The sequence below is a fragment of the Ostrea edulis genome, chromosome 2 (genome assembly GCF_947568905.1).
Source record: "Ostrea edulis chromosome 2, xbOstEdul1.1, whole genome shotgun sequence".
Lineage (NCBI taxonomy): Eukaryota > Metazoa > Mollusca > Bivalvia > Ostreida > Ostreidae > Ostrea > Ostrea edulis.
The window spans coordinates 49676956-49698805 of record NC_079165.1 but is presented as its reverse complement, the minus strand read 5'-3'; the positions used below and the strand labels follow the sequence as shown (position 1 = coordinate 49698805).

The following is a 21850-nucleotide window of genomic DNA, read 5'->3' as shown; positions in this document are numbered from 1 at the left end:
TTAGGAACACATTGAATGAATACAGTATCAAACGCCATATTGTTTCACCATACTACATGTATCCTATGATATAAGGGGTATTTAATAAAGAAGAATCCCATGACTGTTAATGATAATTATTAAAAGATAGATTAATTTTCTTGGTCTCCATAGGCTTAAAATTCCAAGAAATATTAAAATTGCAATTTCATATTTACTACTGTACTTTTTAAAAACGTCAAAACAAAATTGTTAATGACATAAGCGATAAATGTAAACAGAGTATGGAATTCCAATAATAGGTCTCTGTGTTTTCTTTATGTATCATGTTATAGATTTTCAGTTTAAAATTTGATGATTTCAGCAAGAATATTTCTTGTAATTCATAATTACCATTAGGTACAAGCAGACTATATTAATCTCCACCGATAATTGATCATAGATCACCAGATCAAATTGAACAGTACCTACTTTGTGAATATTGAGATAAAACGTCTATAATTGCTAAATTCTCGGTATACCGGCCATCCCTCTAAACCGTCCGTTTTTTCCCGTCCGAGAGCCGGCCGGTTTAGAGAAGTTTCACTGTATATATATATATATATATATATATATATATATATATACTGTTACTAAGTTTACTTATATATATATATATCTTCATGCTGATACTATATATATATATAGCATGGATATATATATATATATATCCATGCTGATACTATGCAAATTTCCCAAGTTACAGACCCCCCCCCCCCCCTTCAAAAAAAAAGAAGAAGAAGCAATTTTACAATTTACTTAATAGATAAATAGTGAAATTAATAAATGAATATTTCTTACAACCGTATTTTTGATAATATTCTTACAATTATGAGATGAAAAATTAAACTTGTATCACTAAATAAATTCAGTTGTTGGAAAAAGAAACCGAATATATGTATAAATTTTACATGTAGGTCAATTTGGCATACTTATTTGCGTTTTTTTCTACTAATTTGCATTAAATTATTTGAATGAATAAATTAGCAATTTCAATGAAGAAAATATTAAAGAACATTGGTATTAAATAGTATAGACATTTATTTTACAGTGCTTCATCAATATGAAAATTAATTTTCTGCGACATTGGAATTTTTTTTTTTTTCTTCACCTCAAATATCTACATTTTCTAAATTGACCCATATAATTAGTATGAATGTGAGTGGATAGTCATAATACTAGACAAAAAGTACATGTTTATTGAATTGTAACGTTTTGTTATCATTTTAATAAAAATCATCAGACATATGAAATTGTAATTCAGATTAAGCTATGGAATTGATCAGTTTGGTACCTACAGAAATTCCAGGAAGTTACGTAGTGGATGTTGTTGGTAATTCTCCTGCCCTGATCACAAATTCCTACCAACATGTGTCAAACTCAGGTGACTGGGGCCTGTAGACCTTTTGGGTTTAACCCAAATTACATAGTTTATGTAAATTGATGATTATATATTATGTACAATATAAAAACTGAACATCAAACTATGTTTACTTGTTTATATTTATTTATGTATCACTTATGAGAAATGCATTAAAAATTTATAACACATTTAAATTAATATCAAAGGGTATTTAAATCCACAGTACTGTCGTGATGGAATGATTTCTTATCATAGTCACAACACTAGGATAGAAGAACTTTCGGATTGTTTTTCTCAATTAAGCCATTACCAGATCTCCAATCTGCATGATGTCTGTAAAATCTGTTAAAAAATTAAAAAAGAATTTTAATATTTCAAATATAATTGATGACTAAGAAAAAAAAAAGGGGGGGGTTACTATAAATATGAATGATTTTTCAGGAATTAATTTCTGAAAGATTTGCTTAAGCATAAATTGATATAAAATGTACACATGGTTAGACAGTAAAATAGGTATTAAAGATATATCATAAGATATTGACTGAGGCACATTTTTATGTTTATTTGAAGGGAAGTGCATAAAATGGTCAACCATTCAGTGGGTTTAGATATTCAAATAGGAGAGATTCATTATGACTATGGCTCATTGTGAATCGGGAGACCGAGGCCCCCCCCCCCCCTTATCAATATAACTGAGCAATCATAACAAAATACATACTTGTAAATCAATTCCCCTTCTTCCAAGGGACCATTATTTTGTATGTACTCATAATAAGCTGTTCCTAAAACCTATCCATTGAGACAGTTTGCCACAACAAAACCCTCGTGATCTGTGATGCAGGACACGCCCACTTCTTCAATCCTATGCACGGCAACATTTGGACTCCCTTCTTGAGGGCATTGCGATGAAATTACTAGCCTATATGATCACCTGTTAGAATGATAGTAAACTAGTCTTAGAAATACATGCTGATGCACTACTGAGCTTTGAGTAATCGTTTCGTATCCATTAAAAGTCTCGTATAAATAATTAAATTTACAAACCATTGCAAGCATATCAGATGGTGAAGAGGTGAAGGACATTCGTCCGATTGATCCTCGCTGTTTTCTGAATCGCTATCGTTTTGCACTAGTGGGGATGTGTCTCGCTGTACAACTGGTTCGTACTGGCAGGGCTGCACATTAACACTAAGCGATATATCTATTTCAGGAATACAATCTTCCGAATCATTTTCATATCGTGCCGCCATATTGAAATATCAGGTTCGCCTAAAGGGCAGATAAATCATACAATAAAATTTACCGGGTTGAAATTAACGATGTCGTATCTACCTGGATGATCGAAACAAAAATTATTCTTATGCGAAAACATTTAAGGAATGGTATTTTCTTACTGAATTTATTTGAAAAACGAACTTTGAAAATCGTTTCAGTTGACCTTTAAGAAAAAAATTTACCTGCAGGCGGGTACTTTTTGGGGTACATTATTCTTTCCCATACAACTTTCTATTTTTAATGCTTGGAGTACACTTTGGGTACTTTTGTTGTACACATTGGGTACTGTAAAAAGTACCCAGAATGTACCCAAAGGTACCCGGAATGTATCCAAAAGGTACCCGAAACACTACTCTATTTGGAACCGCACTTTAATTTTTTTTTACCTGCAGGTAGGTACTTTTTTGGGCACATTTTTCTTTCCCATACAACTTTTTAAGGTTTTAATTTTTGGGGTACCTTTTGGGTACATTATTATTTAAACTTTGAAAGTTTCTAATTTAGGGGTACCTTTTAGGTACAATTTTGTCAACATTGTTCCCATTTTGGGGTACCTTTTGGGTACATTTCTTTGATACATTTTCAGGGTACATTATTGATTCAATCCAGGTACCATTTCAGAAACTTTTTGGGTACATCTTAGGTACAATTCCAGTACTATTTTAGGTACTACTCGGGTACATTATTGGTAAAATCTGATTACCAAATTAGACAGTTTTTAGGTACAAACTGAGTACATTATAGGTACTTTAAGGGTACAATTTTAGGTACAAAACCCCGGATGCCATTTTGAGTACAAACTGGGTACATTTTAGGTACTTTCCGGGTACAGCATAAGTACCATTTTAGGTACACTCTGAGTACCATTTTTGGCACTTTTCGGGTACCATTTAGGGCATTTTCCAGACTTTGCTTGCCTCTTCTAAAGTATACTTGACTAACACTTCAAATGTACTGGAGTTCTGCTAGTTTTCATGAATATTACCAACCATATGTCCTGAAAAAATGAATCTTAATATATGAGAAATTGTATTCATTTCATGCTATAAAAAATTATGACAAAGCTTCTCTTCTTCGTAATCCTATTTCTCCTGCAAATAATAAATGAAAAAACATTTAATGAAATATAATCAAACCAAATCACAATACGAATGTAGTTTGCTGCACTCTTTTTTGTCTTTAATTCAGTTGACTTGACGCTCTAAATTATCTTTATTTTACACCTATTTTGTCTCTTTTAACCTTCTAAATTAAATATCCTTATATATTATATTCTCTTAGATATTGTTCCTAATTATTAATTCAATTAAAATCAAACAAATACATGTATAAAAAAAAAAAAAAGTGCATAAATGAAGAAATCAAAAAAACATTTTCATCATAAATGATTAACACACACAATACAATACCAAGATTGCAATGAAAATATTTGAACTTATCTAACTTTGCATTAAATGGTTGTGCTAGATAATCATTCATAACAGCAACATCTGTCCACAGTCTGAACAGCAACAAGACATGAAAGTGAACCATGGATGCCCCCAAACTTAACGCTTTTCAGACAAGTAGGTAAAAATTCATGTCAAGGTCAGAAGATCAAATTTTGGTACCATCAGAATTAAAGCCTTAGTAGGTCAAAAGGCCAAAATGAGCCAAAATATATATATATATAAATCAAAACAAATTTTTTCTCGTCTCAAAGAATAAAAATGGCAAATATATATATATACAGTGAAATTTCTCCAAACCGGCCCCTCAGAAAACCGGTTCTCCCTGAATATCGGCCGATTTTCAAAGTCCCGGCAGAAACCTTAACATTTCCTTACAAAGAAAGTCTCACAAAACCGGCCACCCCTGAAAACCGGACATCAGCCACTTTTTAAAGTACAATTGTTAACAAACATGTGTAATTTACCCTTATAATACCAGCCACTATTTGAAGACTAGAAAATTTTGGCCAGAGGGGTGATTAAGACCAGCCAGGTGTGAATAATGACTGACCTTCTGGCCAGGTGGGAAATTATCTACTGGAGGTGTGAAAAACACCAGTGGCCTCCATAAGTTCTATAGTTTACCTGTGCTGTCCAGGGTGCTAATTGGTGCTTGGCTAATCCAAGTGAACCTTTTAAATTTCCTTACAAAATTTTATAAACAGATATGCACATATTGAATGACTACAATCAATACGCCATATTGTTGCACCATGGATATAAGCGGTAGTTAATAAACAACAAACCCATGACTGTTAATGATCATTTTCAATAGATAAATAATTTTTGGGGGGTTTCCATAGACTTAAAATTCCTAAGAAACATCACAATTAAAATTATATATTTCTACTCTACTTTTCAAAAATGTCAAAACAAATTTGTTAACGATATAAGCAATGGACGTAAATAGAGTTTTTAAAGGTAAGAGGAATTCCAATAATAGGCCTCTGTGTTTTCTTTATGTATCCTGTTATAAATTTTAAGTTAAAATTAGATGATTGCAGCAAGACTATTTCTGGTAATAATTACCTGTAGGTACAAGCGGTCTAGTTTGATCTCCACTGATAATTGAACATAGATCCCCATATCAAAGTGAGCAGTACCTACTCTGTGTATTAATTGCAGTAATCAAATGGCTATGTGTTTGTTTTGTTTATTAAAACATAAGCTGAAATTCTACGTAAATGCTGCTAGTCTACAGTGCTATAAATTGAAAATAAACATGTTAGTAAATTATTTTGTTTTATTTCCAATAGTGAAATAATAGTCCTTGAACACCATATTATGTGGTGTGTGGTATGTCAATGAAATATATAATAAAAATTGAGCTGAAATGTCTCTAAATGCTAAATTCTCGGTATACCGGCCACCCCTCTAAACCGGCCGTTTTTTTTCGGTCCGACAGCTGGCCGGTTTAGAGAAGTTTCACTGTATATAAATCAAAACAATTTTTTTCTTGTCTCAAAGAATAAAAATGGCAAATATAAAATCGCTACCTATTTTAGTTGAAAAGATTTAACTAAGGTTGAAGTTATATCAATATACCACTTATATTTTATTACAGATCATAGGATACAAAATATTTTAACAGCAATATTACCTGCACATTTTAGTAAGTTTCACAAAAATGTGCTGTTGATTGCCTGGATAAGTTTTTGCTCACTTTCCTTTGGGAGAACATTGATGACGTACATTCTAAAAAAAATAATAATGCAATTATTTTGTGGGCATGTTATATATTAACTTAAAATTAATAGAAACAGTTTGTTTGATCTGTTCAAATTAAATCAGTGATTTGAAACTGATAGTGGAATTAAATTCATCACAATCTGACTGGCTGTCAGACAAATTTAAGACATATCAGGGTCATGGAATTCCCATTCACAATACATATAGGCCTAGCAGTCTCATTGGACTTGCCTAAAATGTGCATGAACTGAAGTGTCACTCAAAGTGAACTCATTTTGGAACTATATAAACATTGATTCAGGTTTGCATAGTGAAATTCTCAGAATGACATATTGAAATCAGCCTGGTCAGTGGTCACACCATATAAATTCTGTATCATGAATTATATTCTGAAAGAGAAATGAAATTGTAAATAATCAAAGGATACCAAAGACCTTCCTATAACCAAATTACAGTCTTTTGCCCACTTCCGGATCACATTTTCATTTACGGTTGCTAACGGTATAATCCACAAAGAAAATTTAAGTTTCAGTCTTCTTGTGAAAAGATCAGAGGTTGCTCACACTAATGAAAACTAAATTACATTTTCTGAAAATTGTTGTAAAAATGTTCGTTCTTTGCATTTTCCACTATTGCGTTCATGTGCCAGTTGCAGATCGCACTGCCAGTTCCGAAATACAGAGACGTTTGAAACGGCTGCAAGCCAATTCAAACTTTGATCCGGTCTGACATTAAAACTTTGTCAGTACATCTATCCCGTGTGTGATATACATATTTTCTGTTGAAGTACAAAAAAATCTGACACTTTTAATATGTAATTTATATTTCTGACATTTAGTTTGTTTTTACATAACATTCAAAACTCTACGTTCAGGATTGCCAAAATTGTAGCACTCAAAGTTCTCCTAATGTTATCTTCATCTGAGTGTTGACAGTTTATGATATATTTGCAAGGGATAACAACACCCCCTCCATTTTCATGTGGTGCTGGCCAGGGTTAGAAGTTTAGCACTGGATCACCAATTGCCTGACGTGCATCATATTTTTTTGTGTGGATTGTGCTTAAATTGTTGTCCGTGTTTATCGTTGGTGAGAAAAGTGTGCAAGTGTTGGGTATCGTGTGCGTTTTGTGTCTATAGTTTTGTTGTTTTGGGGGTGGGATTTTTTTTTTATCGCGTTGTGTATTGTGTAATTGGAGAACTTAATAAAAACGATGTTTTGTTATTTTTTTAATACGAATGTTGAATACGAACCAGAACGAGTTATTGAGAGAAATTTACATGAACGCATTGTTTTAAAGTTGAACAAAATGGCGGTCCAAACGAATGCAGAAAAAGCAACGTTTATCAAAACATCCTTATGTATCCTACACCAGAAATAAAGAAAAGGGATAAGAACATGAAGAATTACGGACATTAAAGATAAGATGTAAATAAAACAAAGTATCATAGTCTTTTAAACAAAGAAACAGTAAAGATATATACACACCCCTTCACGGAGTACCAACGGACGACATACAATTTCTAAATGATATTTTTAACGGATTTCACTGGGAACGTTTATTACGTTGCCCCCGGTATTACGTTATTTTATCGTGACAAAATGGAAAACGTAATAACGGGGTTCCACTGTAATAATTTATATTTAAATAATGAGACTTGTATGATTTTTAGCTCTTCTGAGCCGAAGGCTCAAAGAGCTAATGCTATGGCCATTTGTGCGGTGTGCGTAAACTTTTTAGAAAAAGGGCTATAACTCAAGAACCCCTTGACCAATTTTTTTCAAATTTGTTACAGGGTATCATTGGCCCAAGGGCTTTCATACATACTAAATAGAGGGATGTGACCCTTTAACAAGGGGAGATAATCAGGAAAATACAAACAAAAGTAGTGGTTGCTAAAAATCTTCTTCTCAAGAACCACTGGGCAGATTATCACCAAACTTACACATAAGGATGAGGATATGTTGTAGATTAAAAATTGTTCAAGGCATTACCCTGGGGCAAAGGTCGTGGTCTCAAAGTCACTTCAAAGTTGACCTAAATTTATATTTCCTTAAATCTTTGATATTTTAGTCATTATAAGGACTAGGATCATCAAATTTTGACAGTTGATGCATCTTAGGACCTTGTGTCAAGTTTGTCTCAAAAGTAGGTCACGGTGACCTACTTTTTGAATTTTGCAGGTATTTATTTTAAAATTAATTTTGATGCATATCTTGGACACTTTGAAGCCTATGATCATCAAAACTTGTCAGTTGGTGGATCATGGGACCTTGAAATGCGTCAACTGAAAAATAGGTCACCGTGACCTACTTTCTGAATTTTATGGCTTATCATTTATAGATATATTTTAAGTTGTTATTTCAAATACCGAGAGGTTTAGAATCATCAAATCTTGTAAGTTGATGCATCTTGAGGCCTTGAAACATATTTATAAAAAAGTAGGTCACAGTGACCTACTTTTTGAATTTTGCAGATATTCAAATTTCACATTTTCAATTTTAGATGCATATTTTGGGCACTGTAAAACCTAGGATCATCAAACTTTGTCAGTTGATGCGTCTTCAGTCTTCGGTTTGTGTCGACCAAAAAATAGGTCACCGTGACCTACTTTTGGTATTTGACAGCTAAATTACTATATTTCAGACACTATTTGACCTACAATCATCAAACTTTGTCAGTTGATGCATCTTGAGTCTTCGGAGTGTATTGACCAAAAAGTAGGTCACTGTGACCTACTTTTGGAATTTGACAGTTATATTTATATATTTCAGTCATTAATTGACCTACAATCATCAAACTTTGACAGTTGATGCAGCTTGAGTCTACAGAGTGTGTCGACCAAAAAGTAGGTCACCTTGACCTACTTTTGGAATTTGACGGCTATATTTACATATTTCAGATACTATTTGCCCTACAGTCATCAAACTTTGTCAGTTGATGGGTCTTGCATGTTCGGAGTTCGCTGACCAAAAAGTAGGTCACCATGACCTACGATTGGAATTTGACAGCTATATTTCAATATTCAGATACTAATTGGCTTAAAATCATCAAACTTTGTCAGTTGATATTTCTTGGGTTCTCAAAATGTGTAAACCAAAAAGTAGGTCACATTGACCTACTTTTTTTGAATTCTTAGGATTTAACTAAAGATTTAGAATACTAAGAGGCTAACAATAGAAATGGTGGGGTTGTACAATTTATCAGAAGAGCGATTCTAGGCCCTTGGGCCTCTTGTCTAACTTGTTAACAAACATGTAAGATTTGTATTAAATGACAATTAACACAAATATTTTTCCTAATGAATCTTTAATACAATTCCAGAGCCATGTAAATCAAACAAGGAATTAAGCCAAACAACTATGGCACACAAAATCATCATTGTTTTGTAATGCGGTCTTATCAACCCCAGAAGGAATACATTCCTCGTGAATCCACTTTTGACAAACACCGCACTCAACCCATAGTCTGCCAATAAGTAAGCCATTCTCCTCCTCCTCCGTTCCATCACGAACCATACAACATTCTACAGAATCAGCCATACTCTCAGCTGCAGTTGATGAAGGCTTGGGTCTTTTTCTATGCCTAAACTTTGTGTCCTTCGATTTGCTGAAAACGTATTTTTGTTTGGCCTTTTTCTCCTTCTCATCAAAAGTCCATACTTTCTCTATCTGCTTCAGGGACATTTGTCTTATGCAAGCTGGTGAGGTTAGATTGTCGGGCAAAGAAGAAACAAGTCTTTTTGGTGGTAGCTTCTTTGCTGCAGCCTTTGGCAAAACAAGAGCTTCTGCAATAACGGATGAAATTTATTTCACAGTTGGCACAGTACTGTTCCCAGGTCTACCAGAAGGGCTACTGCGATAGCTACAGCTAGGCTCAATAGGCTCAACAGTTATAGCTGCCTCCGCAAGAATGTGTAGACCAGCACTGGAAGATTCGTCCCTATAAGCACATGCGTCATCTGTTCCTGAGGCAAGTTGAGGAGGAACAATGGAGGGGTTGCCACTTCCTGTGTTGGTTTTGGTGTGCGTCTGACCAGGTTTTAAGTCATCGTCAGTAATTTTGCTTCGGTCGACTGGATACACCCCAGTTGCTTTGAAGCTATTAATAACTGTAAGGGGTTTGTAAAATTCCAGATGAGCCTTCTTCAATTTTTCTGTAAAATTGAATTTACTTGTTCTACATCCTGGATTTTCTGTGTAGTATTTCCGGGTTATTAAATTCCACTTCATCTTCAGAGGGCCAAATATGCCTCTATCCAGGGGCTGCATCAAATGTGTAGCATCTGGAATGATGCGGTAAAGCTCAATCCCTTTCTGTGCTGCTGATTGAAAAACTGTCATATCAATATGACTACTTACGCTCCAAAAGTAACACAACTGATCTCATTCCCAGCATGCCTATCAAAGTGATCTAGAAATTTACCAAAAGTTATTGCATCCATCCACCCTTTTTTGGTATACTCTATAGTTCCCGTAATTGACCCATTCAGAGGGTTGCATCCTTGTGGTTTGGGCAAGGGATACACCAGAAACGGAGGCATAACTACCCCATCTGCACTTGCACAATACATGGCTGTCAATCTCTCCTTGCTGGAACTGCCAGTGACATGAGGGATGTGATACGAATTATTCCCCTTCTTGACTGGACCAATCACCTTGCTTGCTGTGCTCCCCATGCTAAACCCCATTTCATCTGCATTCCAGATTCTGCATGGCTTACTTATCAGCTCCTTTTCAACCAAGAAATCCCTAAAATCCCTGTACCAATTGTCAAACTGTTCAGTTGTTACTTTGCTTCTGGAATACTCAAGAGCAACTTCAATTCTGGTATCAATGATATGCCTGTTCCGAGATAAGAATCCATAGTACCAATTGTACGCAGGTTGATTGTCTTTGAATGGTGTAGTCCTTTTGCCTTTCTGAATAACATCTTTCAAAAAATCCAAGAATTCTTTTGGCATTAAACCCATCCCTCGTTTGGCCATCTCAGACAACCAGTTGGCAAAAGCCTCCTCTTCTTCTTTCGTAAATATGGGTTCAGGTCCATTTTTATGTTCTCCGACACCCTTCTATGTAAATAACCATATGATAATTGACAATCCCTGGCAGCTTTCCTGATAGATACCTTTTTCTGGCTAACTAAATCCAGTGCTCTTCGCACACGAGTTCCTTTTCCTGGCGACTTGATAGGAAATCCCCTCTTATAACGATATTTCTGTGATACAGACCGGACTTTCTGAACCACTAGGCTCTTCTCAATGTTTGTCCACTTTCTCTTCCTTGGTGCCATATCTAGATTCAAGCCTAAATGTAAAGCGCTCAGTATGTATATGGTAGGTGATTATCGATAGCAGAACCTGCATTAAATTTCAATTTTGCTTCAAAACATCCATATATGTAACAGTGACAACTGGTCACTTTATGCTTGCTAATTCTTTTTATCATAATCTATTGATACAATGTAATAATTACTCTGAGATTGGGAAGAAGAAAAAACCCGCAACAATGCATCAACTTCACTTCACTTTTTAAAATAAAAACTTCAAAAACCACACCTATTGGCAGTGGGCAGTATTTTTACTGCGTACGTTTATGTCAGTATTTTTTTCAGGGAGTGGGGGGGTGTATCCATTTTCAATAATTAAAGAAAAAATTAATGAGTTGTATGAATTAAAAAATATGTGCTTTAATATAGCTGGTAATATTTATATTAATCCAAAATGTCTTTGATATGAACTGTTAGTTAACAAGAGTTCAACACGCTGTGCTGACATGCAGCTGACACGACTGATCCGGAATTGGCCAACTGGTGGTGTGTCTTTAATACGGCACTTCGACAACAATAATACATTCACTGAGGAAAAAATGATGGAAAATATTGCAGAAACATATATCAATTAGATACACTTACCTTTTGTTCAGAACACCTGTTTGTATTTACGCTGCTGACAACTTTTCCCTCCAACGCTACTTTTTTTCAAACGTGTAAGTGACAAAGATGTCGAGGTCGATGTGTATTGAAGGTGTATGACGGGTAAATAAATGTGGATTGGATCAAGATTACAGCGGCTGTGTATCCCCCTGTCATCATTCTACCATGATGTACCTTTCTTATTAGAAATAATTTCAATACCTTTAGTATTTTTTAATAATAATTACAAAGTGATTCGGAACTAGCCATGATCCAGAACTGGGCAAAAGACTGTACAAGACCATAGATAAACATTTCTTATCACTGGTCACTTGTGCTATCAACTTAAATTTTTACTTGTCAATTGATAACTCTTACTGTTCCTTCGGACCAATCTGATTAAAATCAGCTCCTCGTATAGCAACAACATAAAAATAAAGGAGTGGATCAAGCTGATTTTAACTATAATCACTGGTATTAAACTGATGATAGTAACGATCGTTACTATCATCCCAAGATGGCGGAAGAAAATTCCGGAAAGACCACATACACGTTTACTTATTATATCTATTTGTATTGTTTATTTGCGAATGATATGTAGGTAAGAAATATCATACACTAGCAACAATTACGATCATGTGTTATTTTATCTTTTATACGGCTCATATGAACAGAAAATTCGTCGTTGAAAAAACAACGAGGATGATAGTAATGAAAGTTCTTGCGTTACTATCATCATCCATGTAAGAACAACTAAATGTATAATGATGTAGAGCATTAAGGCCTCTACCAAAATTGTAAATCTCATGATCCCTGGGGTAGGGGTTATGACCCCAGGATGGGGCCAAACTTGTTATATAGTGTTTATGTGTAAAACACTTAAATAACATCTTTTTTGCTATTAATACTATAAATTGAAAGTAAATAGATATCTAGAAAGAACATGTAGTCCTTTGCCAAAATTGTAAATTTGATGATCCCAGGGGTAGGCATTTTGGTATCAGGGTGGGGCCAAAATGGTTTGTTGTTATCAAATGTGTAAACAATAGACATGTTTAACTTCTTCAATAACTATTATTTCAATTCTTTTCAAATCTTGTATGAAACATTTTTGAAAGAAGGGGAACATAAATTGAAAATTTCAGGACTCCTGCACCCCTGGGAACTTAGGGCCAGGGCAAAAACTGCCCAAAATTGACCAATTTTCAAAAATCTTCTCAAGAACTGCACATGTGTAAGAAAAACTAAATGCATAGTGATGTAGAACAGGAAAGCCTCTACCAAAATTGTAAATTTCATGATCCCCAGGGTAGGGGTTCTGACCCAGGGTGGGGCCAAACTAATGTTATATAGTGTTTATGTGTAAAACACTTGAATAACATCTTCTTTAGTACTATTTAAATACTAAATTGAAACTTATAAATAGATAAAGCAGGTAGTCTTTTACCAAAATAGTAAATTTGATGATCCCCAGAGTAAGGGTTATGACCCCAGGGTAGGGCCAAACTTAGTATATAGCATTTATGTGTAAGTTTGCTGATACTGTATAAAATCTAGATGCATACTTGATGTTTTAATGTTAATACACCTATTATTCGTCAACAAACAAATAATTGGAAGCTGGGAGTTTTCAGGTCGTATGTGGCTGTAATGAATATTTGAAGGTATGTTTAGACACAAGTATAGTAGGAAAATATGTGAAGAATTTTTTTATATTAAATTTATGAGACAGCAACTCAAGAATACAACGATATAAGGCCTCAACCGTGTGTAGCTTTTTGTGCGCCATAAATCGAAGGTTTTTATAAGGGGTGGATCTGTAGCTCTCTGTTATGTCAAAATATTTTTTCAGAGAGCTACAGTTCTGCAGCTATTCATTCAGAATAGGATGATTTCATAGCTCATGGAAGTAGTGATACTTTTTCACTTAGTCTAATATTCAGGTGACTGATAAGGCCTGTGGGCCTCTTGTTTCATTATTGATACAGATATTGCTCTGAAATTTAGTCACAGGTTTCCTCATGGAGGAAAACAAGTTCAGTTTACATTTCATCTGGATTGGTCCATCCTTGACCTACTTTTGAGCTAAAATTAGGTCAGACAGTTTCCCGGGCTTTTTTTTTTTTTTTTCATTATGGATACTAACATTGCCCTGATATTTAGTCAAAGGCTTCTTCGCAGAGGAATATAAGTTCAGTTTGCATTTCAGGTAGATTGGTCTATCTTTGACCTACTTTTTGGAAAAAATAGGTGGAACAGTTTTCCGGGCTTTTCTCCATTACAGATACAGATATTGCGCTGAAATTTAGTCATGGGCTTCCTCTCAGAGGAATACATTTTCAGTTTGCATTTCAGCTGGATTGCTCTATTCTTAACTTACTTTTGGGCTAAAAATAGGTCAGGCAGTTTTCCTAGCTTTTTTTCATTACGGATACAGATATTGCCCTGATAGATAGAGTCAAAGGCTTCCTCTCGGAGGAATACAAGTTCAGTTTGCATTTCAGCTGGATTGGTCCATCGTTGACCTACTTTTGGATTAAAAATAGTTCAGACAGTTTTCCGGGCTTTTTTTCATTACGGATACAGATATTGCTCTGATATTTAGTCAAAGGCTTCATCTTGGAGGAAGACAAGTGCAGTCAACATTTCAGCTGGATTGGCACACAATGACACAGTATTTTGAAGGTAGAAGTAGGTCAAACAGTTTTCCAGATTTTTTGGGGGTATGTCACAGGTATTGCTCTGAAATTTAGTCACAACCTCCCTTTCAGAGAAATACATAATCAGTTCACATTTCAAACATTTCAACTTAATTGATGGACCATGACCTTCTTTAGGGCTAAAAGTAGATCAAATGGTTTCCTGGACTTTTTATCATCATAGACGGATATTGCACCAACATTTTGTCACAACCTCACTCTCAGAGAAATACATAATCAGTTCACATGTCAGATAAATTGGTGCACCATGTCCCACTTTAAGGCTTTCCTATTCAGAATGTGTGTTGTATCAATTTAGAGTGCACAATATGCCTCCAGATTGAATTTCACTGTACGACGGGAGTATATTGTACCGTTTGCGGTACTTTTGTTTACCTTTGTAGAAAGATATGCTTACAAGTGTCTTTGGGAGTAAGAAGAAGCAGAGGGCATTGGATTCTAGGCTGAAAAATCAGATCAAAGGAAAGGCTCTGGATAAAGCACTGAGTTCTGTCATCAGCCAGGCATCCACTATCGAACCACTACAAGTTGAAGGTATCATCTATCACAACATTTCTCTGGATTTTTAGGTCACCTGATTTCATTCAGGTGACCTATTGCTATCTGTTTTTGTCCGTCGTCGTGCGACGTGCGTCGTGCGTTAACATTTGAACATTTTCAGCTTCTTCTCTGAAACCCCTGAACCAATTTCAATCAATTTTGGCATATAGCATCTGTGGGTGGAGGGGAACAAAAATTGTGAAATTCGTGGTCCCTGCCCCCCTGGGGCCTGAGGGGTGGGGCAAAAACCATCAAAATGAGTGTAATTTTAAAAAATCTTCTTCTTTACTCCTGGACATCAAGAAGCCAAACTGTGGGCATAATTATAATGAACATTGAGCCCTCTACCAAAATTGTGAAATTCATGGCCCCTGGGGCAGGGGTTCCTGTGTTAGGGTGGGGCTCTATTGGTCATATTGTGAAAATGTAGAAATTCTTTGAAAATCTTCTTCTCTGTCTCTGGGTATTAAGTAGACAAACTAATACCATGGTAATGATGAACAAGGATGCCTCTTTATACCCCCCGCAACAAGTTGTGGGGGGGTATACTGGAATCGGGTTGTCCGTCTGTCCGTCCGTCCGTCTGTAGACGCAATGGTTTCCGGGCTCTAAAGCATTATCCTTTCCACCTACCGTCACCAAATCATATTCATATGGACTACATATGGGATGAAGATGTTCCCTATCGATTTTGGGGTCAAAAGGTCAGAGGTCAAGCGCACTGGACATTGAAGTAGCAATATGGTTTCCGGGCTCTAAAGCGTTATCCTTTCCACCTACAGTCACCATATCATATATATGGACTACCCATGGGATGAAGATGTTCCCTATCAAGTTTGGGGTCAAAAGGTCAAAGGTCACGCACACTGGACATTGAAGTAGCAATATGGTTTCCGGGCTCTAAAGCGTTATCCTTTCCACCTACAGTCACCATATCATACATATGGACTACCCATGGGATGAAGATGTTCCCTATCGATTTTGGGGTCAAAAGGTCAAAGGTCATGCGCACTGGACATCGAAGTAGCAACACTCAGAAAAGAGGTAGTTTATACCAATTACCAACACCCTTTGGGAGATTGGGGTAAGCGGGGGTTATTCTTAGTGAGCATTGCTCACAGTACCTCTTGTTAAAAATTGTGAAATTCATGGCCCCTGGATCAGGGGTTCTGGTGCTAGGGTGGGGCTCAATAAGTCATATAGTGAAAATGCATTATTTCTTTGAAAATCTTCTTCTCTGTCCTTGGGTATTAAGTAGACAAACCAATAGCATGGTTATGATGAGCAAGGATGCCTCTTTCAAAATTGTGAAATTCATGGCCCCTGGGTCAGGGGTTCTGGTATTAGGGTGGGGCCCTATTGATCATATAGTGAAAATGCATTTTATTTCTCTGAAAATCTTCTCCTCTGCTGCTGGGTATTAAGTAGAAAAACTAATAGTATGATAATGATGATCAAGGATGCTTCTTTCAAAACTGAAATTTATGGCCCCTGGGTCAGGGGTTCTGGTGCAAAGGCGGGGCTGACCACATAGCTATTCAATGTTTCTTCCATCCAAAAGTAAAATTCTTATATTTAAACACAAACCTAATTCAAACATTGGAAGGTTGTTATATGATACTCAGGTGACCTATAAGGCCCCTGGGCCTCTTGGGTTTTTTTTTTCAGTCTAAAAAAGAAGTTTTCAAAGAGACATTTTGATATTGAAAAAAACCATTTGCTCAATATGTTTTAGCTAGGTCACCCGAGTAAACTCAGGTGAGCTATTGCAATTGATTGTCGTCGTGCGTCATCCGTCATGCGTTAACAATTGAACATTTTTAACTTCTTAATAACTACCAGTCCAATTCTTATCAAATTTGGTATGAAGCATCATTGGGATAATCTTCCTTTCAAAATCCACACACATGTAAGAAAAACTAAATGCATGGTGATGTAGAGCAGGAAGGCCTCTACCAAAATTGTAAATTTCATGATCCCCGGGGTAGGGGTTCTGACCCCAGGGCAGGGCCAAACTTGGTATATAGTGTTAATGTGTAAAACACTTAAATAACATCTTCTTTATAGTGCTTTATAGTGCTGTTGATACTAAATTGAAAGTCAATAGATATTTAGAAAGAACGGGTAGTCCTTTACCAAAATTGTAAATTTCATGATCCCTGGGGTAGGGGTTCTGACCACAGGGTGGGGCCAAACTTGGTATATAGTGTTTATGTGTAAAACACTTAAATAACATTTTCTTTAGTGTGCTATTGGTACTAAATTGAAACTAAATAGATATTTAAAAAGAGCAGATAGTCCTTTACCAAAATTGTAAATTTGATGATCCTAGGGGTAGGGGTTTTGGTATCAGGGTGGGGCCAAAATGGTCAGTTATTAAAGGTCGAGGCTATCTGGTACCGCTTACAGGGTGGCGACCACAAGTTATCTCATCTTAGGTAGGTACGAGTTATCCCTCGTGCCAATTTATAATTCACATTGATTCGTATGAATAATTGTCGTGTGTCAATTCTTTTAATAGACCAATATTAGGTGAAATAGGTCCTGTTGGAGCTCCATTGTGGTTGGCAAACACATATATATTTATTATCATTTACGTAGGAAATATGAATACTTTCAATCATATAAATCAATCAGCTCTAAAAATGTGTTATATATATATATATATATATATCGGGGGTCGAAATTAACTTTTTCTACCACAGGCTAATTTTTGCCTGTGGGTAAAAAATCCACAGACTAAAATGAAAACCTACAAGCTAAAATAAAAATAATGAAGCAGTGCTATTTTTCATATATATTTTTTTTAAATCAATGATTTTCCCCATCATTATTGAGCCTAGTGGGTCAACAGGCAGCGTTTGGACAAGACACTAAGTTACGTAAGTCATATGGTGCAATGTCTAGGTCTCTTGATTATCGCACCTCTAACAGTCTAATCCACGACTTGTTTACCGCAGGTCTAGATCCAGACTTCCAATTTCATGCCACATCAGGGTTGTCACTAGTGATTTTTTAAAGCAAATACAGGACTCAAGGTTTTATAAGCAGCACAATCACGAGTCCTATGACTTTTTTGATAAGCGTCTACACAGTGAGAAATGCACCCGTGTCGTCACTACAACCCGACCTCAATATGACAATAAATTTAGATAGGACATTCTCATGATTCTTATAAAAATAACTACCGGAAGACTTGGTAAAACATAGACTCCGATATTTTTTGTAGATAAATGAATAACAAACACATCATATTTGGAATTATTCAATTTAATCACCCCTATAGTATAGGTGAACAGGACTCGTGGCACATGTCGATATGCGATGTCCAACCTCTAAAGCATTTGTTTGACTCCGAGTTTCTTAAAAAATCATTTTAAAAAATCCGAATAGAAACGGTTATTGAAATCGGTCGTTCATGTAAGCGTTTGTATGATTCAGAGTGCAAGTTTAAGAAAAGCGAATAGCGCATCATCGTATAAAACGGATACGATATGATCATAGTTTGTAAATCACCACTCGCTAAGATTTTCGAGTGTCCATTATTTTTACTCGCTATTTTTCAAATGTACTCGCATTTTGCGAGTATTTCTCGCTAATTTCGAGCCCTGATATATATATATTATATAAGCACTGAAAAGGCCACAACACTTGCTTATTTAAAACTCAGACGCAACCCGCGTCTTTATCAAGAGACATATATTACATAAGCAAATATCACACACCAAGAAAAAAAACCCGACAAATATTAATAATTTACATTGTTAACAAGTATGATACACTGTTGCACTGAATTGAGAAAAATGGTAATTCTATGCATAAACATAGAATTTTTTAAATGCATATTAGGTACCGTGTGTTATAATGGATGTATTAGCATCACGCCCTCCACAAAGTATTAGACTGATATTTCTAAATCATTGATGTTCAAATTCTATTCTAAAATAGAACGTCGTAGTATTCATAATTTTACGGATTGTTGTGACAGCACATTGATATGAAATACGCCTAATTACAATTAAGAATGTGTACACTTTAAATCAACTTGAAATGTTAATTTCCATAGAGGATATCAAGACTTTTATATATTTGTTGTGTTTGAAAACTGATATTCCTATTCTTCGAACAAAGACCACGGAATTTGGACAAATACAGTTGTCTTGATTGTCTAGCCTTTTAACGTCACAACGAAGAGGACGTGCACTGTACATATCATATGGGCGGTAGAAATTCAGGGCGGCGACCTTTATTTCAGAAATGCAATGGTGATTATTTCATGTTTGTACGAAATTGTGAAATATTTATTAGAACATCTTACTGTCCTTAAGAACGGCGTTGTGTCAATTCGTAAATGAAATGAATAAATGTAAAATAATATTTTTTGTAAAAGACAACCCGAGATTTTTTAACAACTCCTCATTAAGTAATTTTTGTGCATTAAATTAACTTGTCGTAGACGATTTTCTATGCACAAGAATCTGAGTCATGTAGATCTTTATACCCAAGAAAATAGCAGCAAAATATAATGACGTTTTTCCAACTTTCCCAGAAGTAAGAGATGGAAGTCACAAACATTGTATAATCACAAGTTTATGACCATAAATGTCAATTTTGACTATTTAAAAGCAATCGATTTTGTTTTTAAATTTTGTGCACTTTCAGACAGTACCGATAAATATTATATGCTCCACTTTTCAATTAATTCCTGATGTATTCTGCACTTCATTGTCTATAATAGCAGTAGTGTTATTTATTCGTACTAGTCATTTTAATTGAAACTAAAACTGTACGGAACTTTAATTTTATGAATGTATAGAACTTTTTAATTTTCAGTTAACTGATGATAGTAGATTATAACGTTTAATTTGTCAGATGCGCAAGATATGCTATGGTCTCTGTTGTAACAGACTATAGGTACCAACTTAAAGCACCCTCCCTCTAACAGGTACCAGATTATAAAGCACTCTCCCTCTAACAGGTACCAACTTATAAAGCACTCTCCCTCTAACAGGTACCAGATTATAAAGCACCCTCCCTCTAACAGGTACCAGATTATAAAGCACCCTCCCTCTAACAGGTACCAGATTATAAAGCACCCTCCCTCTAACAGGTACCAACTTATGAAGCACTCTCCCTCTAACAGGTACCAGATTATAAAGCACTCTCCCTCTAACAGGTACCAACTAATAAACACTCTCCCTCTAACAGGTACCAGATTATAAAGCACTCTCCCTCTAACAGGTACCAGATTATAAAGCACTCTCCCTCTAACAGGTACCAGATTATAAAGCACTCTCCCTCTAACAGGTACCAACTTATAAAGCACTCTCCCTCTAACAGGTACCAACTTATAAAGCACTCTCCCTCTAACAGGTACCATATTATAAAACACTCTCCCTCTAACAGGTACCAACTAATAAACACTCTCCCTCTAACAGGTACCAGATTATAAAGCACTCTCCCTCTAACAGGTACCAGATTATAAAGCACTCTCCCTGTAACAGGTACCAGATTATAAAGGACTCCCACTCTAACAGGTACCAACTTATAAAGCACTAGATCTCCCTCTAACAGGTACCAGATTATAAAGCACTCTCCCTTTAACAGGTACCAACTTATTAGGCACCCTCCCTCTAACAGGTACCAGATTGTTAAGGACTCCCCCTTTAACAGGTATCAACTTATAAGGTACTCTCCCTCTAACAGGTACCAACTTATAAAGCACTCTCCTTCTAACAGGTACCAACTAATAAAGCACTCTCCCTCTAACAGGTACCAAATTATAAGGCACTCTCCCTCTAACAGGTACCAGATTATAAAGCACTCTCCCTCTAACAGGTACCAACTTATAAGGCAACCTCCCTCTAACAGGTACCAACTTATAAAGCACTCTCCCTCTAACAGGTACCAGATTATAAAGCACTCTCCCTCTAACAGGTACCAGATTATAAAGCACTCCCTCTAACAGGTACCAACTTATAAGGCACTCTCCCTCTAAGAGGTACCAACTTATAAAGCACTCTCCCTCTAACAGGTACCAGATTATAAAACACTCTCCCTCTAACAGGTACCAACTTATAAAGCACTCTCCCTCTAACAGGGTCCAGAGGATATTCAACACCCTGTTTGAAATGAAAAGACTTGTGAAGTTCACAAATTTATTACAGCAGAAATGAATATTGTTTTAGATTAGTTGATAACAAATAACAAGTTTTTCAATGAAAATGAATGAGTATAAGCAGAAGGGAGTGTAAAATCTACCCAACATAAATGACCAGAATTAAGACCACAAATGGTACATAATACGCCAGTGAAAAGATTACATAGGGTGTTTTTCTTATGCCATAAATTGTAGAACTTTGCTTCAGGTAGTATCAGCCATTATAAGGCTGTGTCATACTTTCTTTACATTGGATGAATAAAGGGTCTTAGATTAAAACTGTGACGAGAGGTAGATAGAAAAACCAAGAGCTCTGTGTGGAAAATATATTTTCGCAAAATTGACCAAGATCAACAATCTGGAAATATCTAATACATCAAAGAAAATTAGAAATTGTTGAGAATCTACGAGTCATTTACTAACAAAGACCCTAGCTTCAAAAATGTGAGTCAAAAGGTCAAACCATCGTTTATTTAATATAATATAATAAAAAATTACTCTGTAAAGAAGATCCTCACTTGAAAACTGGTAGAAGTTAGACAAATCTTGTACCTTCTATGTTAGCAATGCTTCCTCTAAACTGACTAAGTCCAACAACCTGTAATTGTCTCAAAAATTGAAGAAAATCGAAAATCCTTGCTTCATGCTCATCTCCCAAACATATACTCTATACAATAACAA

General features: G+C 35.6%; 1 protein-coding gene and 1 long non-coding RNA gene across 8 annotated transcripts in view; one reads left to right on the top strand and one right to left on the bottom strand.

Moving 5' to 3' along the window:
• LOC125679942 (DNA-directed RNA polymerase I subunit RPA49-like) overlaps positions 1–21850 on the top strand; it is a 146898-nt gene that overhangs the window by 86829 nt on the left and 38219 nt on the right. For all 5 annotated transcript variants that reach the window (XR_008800007.1, XM_056154401.1, XM_056154399.1 and 2 more), the window contains one exon: positions 14853–15003. Coding sequence is in view for 4 of the 5 variants with exons in the window: in XM_056154401.1 (XP_056010376.1) it covers positions 14853–15003 (151 nt within the window). In the remaining variant the exon portion in view is untranslated. The remainder of the gene's footprint in view (positions 1–14852; positions 15004–21850) is intronic.
• Positions 772–5048, bottom strand: LOC125679498 (uncharacterized). 3 transcript variants are annotated; one of them, XR_007371837.2, is made up of 4 exons: positions 4732–5035; positions 2426–3747; positions 2100–2312; positions 772–1723 (listed from the first exon to the last, which is right to left on the bottom strand). It is a non-coding gene; the product is annotated as an uncharacterized LOC125679498 (long non-coding RNA). The 3 variants fall into 3 exon arrangements; XR_007371838.2 differs by having other exon boundaries at positions 2426–3653; positions 4732–5034; XR_007371836.2 differs by having other exon boundaries at positions 2426–5048.